Genomic DNA, 4,322 nt, shown 5'->3' with positions numbered 1-4,322 from the left:
CTCATTTTCCACCTTAGACAGTCTAATGACGTTATATTCTGCCCTTGTCAGATCTAAATTAGAGTACGCTTCTGTGGTTTGGAACTCTGTGACCAACACTGACTCTAATAAACTTGAGCGTATACAAAGAAAATTCGCAGCACTTTGCCACAACCGATTTTTTCACGACACGGAGTATCATTACATCAATATGCTTGATATGTTAAATCTGCGATCACTCCACACTAGGCGTCGCCACATAGACGCCTTGTTCCTAATATGTGTTTTTAAAGGTGACAAAAACTGTCCTTCGGTCCTAGAAACAGTTGGTATTCGAGCTCCCTCTCGGAACATCCGTAATTTTTCCCTGTTCTGCTGCTCCTCTAGTCACTGCCCGTCAGCCAGATGTGTCTCTGCTGCTAATTTAGTGTGTAATTCTTTAGACATTTTTAGTAATTCTAAAATAAGTTTAAAAAATCTAACTATTTAATTGTTCTTATAGTTGCATCAGATTTATTTCTCAATTAATTATCTAAACATCTCATTTCTCAGTCCTAAAATATAATTAATTTCTCTTATTATTATTCTTATATTTATTATTATTGTAATTATTATTAAAAAATGTGTCTATTTAATTTGTTCATGTTACTGTTTGCATGACACTTGTTGTCACTTCTTCATTAATATATTTACTTCTGTAGTACCTTTGACATATGTTTTACTTAGACACTGCTTGGTTTCGTCTCTAACATCTAATTATGTTCTTTCAATTGTGCATATTTGCAATTGAATTTTTGTACTATTTTCATCAATCTCTCTGTATATTGTGTCCTCGTGCTGACTCTGTAATTGGCTACCAGCTGTTGAGTACAGCACGTAAATAAAACCAAGAATTGAAAAGAATTGAATTGAATTGAATTATTATTATTATTAGTAGTAGTAGTAGTAGTAGTAATAGTAGTGAAAACTCAGTCGATACCGTCAGTAGTGTACGGGTTGTACGACCGAGAAAATGGGGTTCGATTCACGGCAGAAGCAACGTGTTTTTCTCTTCTTCGTAGCGTCCACGCGGCATTTGAGGCACATCCGACAAACTGGATATCGGGGGGCCTCTTTCACCTGGGGTAAAGCGGCCGGGGTGTGAAACTGACCACTCACCTCAACATCTAGTACCGAGGTTAAGAATGCGCGGAACTGTACATCCAGAACCCCATATGCCTTCATAACGTGGTGCTTAATTAAGCAGGACAACTTTACTTTTTCATCATCATTATTATTATTATTATTATAAGGTGAAGTTGTCCCCGTGCTTAACTAATTGAACACTAGGCCATGAAAGCGTATGGGGAAGTGAATGTATAGATCCATATTTCTTGACCTCGGCACTAGCCGGAGACTAGTGGTCAGCTTCAGGCCTCGACCGCTTTACCCCGGGGGAAAGAGCCCCCGGTACCAATTGCATAGGAGGTTGGATGGGCTCCAGAGCCGGTCTGGACGACGTAAAGAAGGGAAAATTCTTAATTCTACCGGGACTCGAACTCCAATCCCTCGGCCGTCCAGTTCGTAGCCAGTCGCTATACCGACTGAGCNTTTTGAAAGCGGAATGGGCTCACAAGTGAACTTGAATAATTGTGAGATACTCAACTGATCACACTCGCTCAGTGGCTGGACTTGCAGCAATAAAATGTCAACACCGGTCGTTCAAAGCAACACACTGCATTTCTTTCCAGGCAACAAATAGAGTAACATTAAAAATGCTACCCGCTCGCTCCATCATGCTCACTCGCATTAAGTGCAGTTCACATAAGCAACGCAGCGCATGGAATAAACTCTATGTTCGACATACTAAAATATTAAAATATAGGTCTGTATAGGTTTGTCTGTCCGCAAAAGTTCATTGCTACACCATAAAATAGGATTGCTAATTTGTACAAGAAAAGACAGCGCTTAACAATTTAAACTAGCAAGTTACATGCAGACACAAATTTTACTAATATTAATTAAAAGATTAGCACTTCATTTCAAGGGGACACTTTGAATTTACAATTTAAAGAGATTTACGGCCTCCTACGTAGAAAACAGGAATCAACTAAAAAACCGTAAATTATTAAAGTTGAACATGGCGTCAATCAGCATTTCCAGTTTTTATTCTGATGTCCTGTTCTTAGTCAACTATAAGAATAGACTAATAGGCCTATAGTATGGGCTTACACCCATAATAAAAGCATACTTGAGGAATGTTTGAATATACGGCGCTAGGTGTAAGTCTATTTGAAAATTAATATTTATCGTACTAGTTACTATCAACAGATCTTTATCATGCCTATTTTCCTACTTAAAAACCGAGAACCCAGACTTCGCAGTAAGTTAAAGAGATCCACTTTTGTTTGTTACATCACATTATATAGAAGCACATAGACGGGGAGGCCCCGCTGACGTGTATATAGGCCTATGTATCACAGACACGTACGAACGGGTTCGTACAAATGTACGTTACTAAGTGAGCGTAGTTGAACGGTGTTCCTCCAATTTGTTTAAGTGTATGAAAGTAATTAAAAAGTAAGATTGTTTCAATACAAGATAAGCTATGTACCAGAAGTTATTCATGGAATGGAATATTTTCTATCATTTTCGTGATTACTTAAAGACAGGGACTTAACTAGGTCCGACACCTGATAGAACGATTGTCGTTGGACTGACAAAATAGACGAAGAAATAGACAGCACATCACAAGACATAAGTTGCAGTTTTAAAATAAATTATACGATCACAGACGGCAAATTGGTTTTAACTTACGTTTTTCTGCAGACATACTATTCTGTTCTGGGAAGTCTGAAATGTCCTTGCACTGCAATGCCCGGTAAAATATAAAATGTATATGATCTGTGCGTGTAAATAAGTACTGAAACTTGAGATTCGTTTACCGTAATTTCAATCACAAATAAGTTCCAGACGTTTTTAAGTTTATGTTTTTCACAAAACTCTTCAACGCGTAATATAATAAATAAAATGACGATTCGAAACAACCGTTAACAAAATAACAACTTTCCCTTCATTCTGTCTGTTTAATGCTACTTATTTAACGTCGTTTCTTTGCGTTCCAAATGGCCTGACACTATTATTCTAAGATAAGGTGATATAGTTGCCACTCACCTGTTTTTAGCGGCGGCCGCGCGGTCTCTCTGCCGTCGGTTCTTGAACCAGTTTCCGACCTGAGTTGGTGTGAGTCCCGTCGCCTGTGCCAGTTCCCGCTTCTTCGTGGGGTTAGGATACGGGTCCTGGAGGTACCACTCCCTCAGGAGACTCCTGGTCCTCTCCTTGAAGCAATGTGTCTTCTGTTCGCCATCCCAGATCGTTCTGGGTAGCGGGAACTTCTTACGAACTCTGTACTTATCCACTGGCCCTAAAGGACGTCCTCTGAGTTTCTCTGCCTCCTGGTAATGCGCCTCTAACCACATCGCTTGTAACCTGCCGTGAGATTCCTTAGTGAACTTATGGTGCTCTAATATTGTGTACATGTCTCTGTAATTGCCGCTATGGAAGGAGACGATGGCCCTCGCCCGCAACACAGCCTCGTTTTTGTTCAGTTCTGAGATGTTGGGGTGGGCCACAGGCAAGGACCAGAGGAAGCGGGCGAGCCTCTCGATGTCACCACTTTCTTCCAGTGTTTCGCACACGGCGGCCACTTGCGAAACTGTGAAATTCAGCGTCGGTAATGCGAACATCGGGCTAGGTATTAGGGGTGGGGGCGGCGGGACGACTACTGCCGGCGCACCGCCCCCGGACGCCGCCGCCAAAGCCGCCACAGAGTTGACCCCAGCCACCACCGCTGCTGCCGCCGCCGCGGAGGACGGACCCAGTCCCTGCGGATGGACGGCGCTCAGGCCACCGAGTCCGAGAGCCATTGCATGGGCCACCATGCGATTCTGACCGGGAAACTCGTCCTCTTCGTGGAGGTGGTGGTGCAGATGGGGTGTCGGTGACGGTGTCTGCTGCCTAGGATCCACCGCGACCACGGGAGAGCCAGCCTCCTGGTGGCTGGCGGGACCAATGTCTTGTCCGCCACGCATCCACTGCCTAGTAAATCGTCATCATGGCCTATCCGTGTCACGACTTATCAAGACACGTAGTGTCACTGTCGCCCTAATCAACATCATCACTAGCAACTCACACATACACACAGAAACCCCTCCTCCTCTCGCACGGCAGCGCGCTCCTATACGAGAAGCAGTCTCTCACCCTTCCAGTGCGCGGCAGCGGTGGGGGAAATCTTTGTTACTAGACTCCTCCCTGATTGGCCGATCGTAGACACGTTGTCATGGTTACACCGTCCATCAATGTCA

At 43.3% G+C, this 4,322-nt stretch overlaps 1 protein-coding gene across 1 annotated transcript in view; it reads right to left on the bottom strand.

Moving 5' to 3' along the window:
* The window catches only part of LOC111865567 (homeobox protein SIX6), a 157,262-nt gene extending 153,182 nt beyond the window's left edge, over positions 1–4,080 (bottom strand). Inside the window, exon 1 of the mRNA XM_023853715.2 lies at positions 3,133–4,080. Coding sequence (XP_023709483.2) covers positions 3,133–4,049 — 917 coding nt within the window. The 5' untranslated portion in view covers positions 4,050–4,080. The remainder of the gene's footprint in view (positions 1–3,132) is intronic.
* Between the last annotated feature and the right edge of the window lie 242 nt (positions 4,081–4,322).

This window comes from Cryptotermes secundus, unplaced genomic scaffold (genome assembly GCF_002891405.2).
Source record: "Cryptotermes secundus unplaced genomic scaffold, Csec_1.0 scaffold836, whole genome shotgun sequence".
Lineage (NCBI taxonomy): Eukaryota > Metazoa > Arthropoda > Insecta > Blattodea > Kalotermitidae > Cryptotermes > Cryptotermes secundus.
Note: the sequence above shows the minus strand (reverse complement) of the source record. Positions and strands in the feature narration are given on the sequence as shown.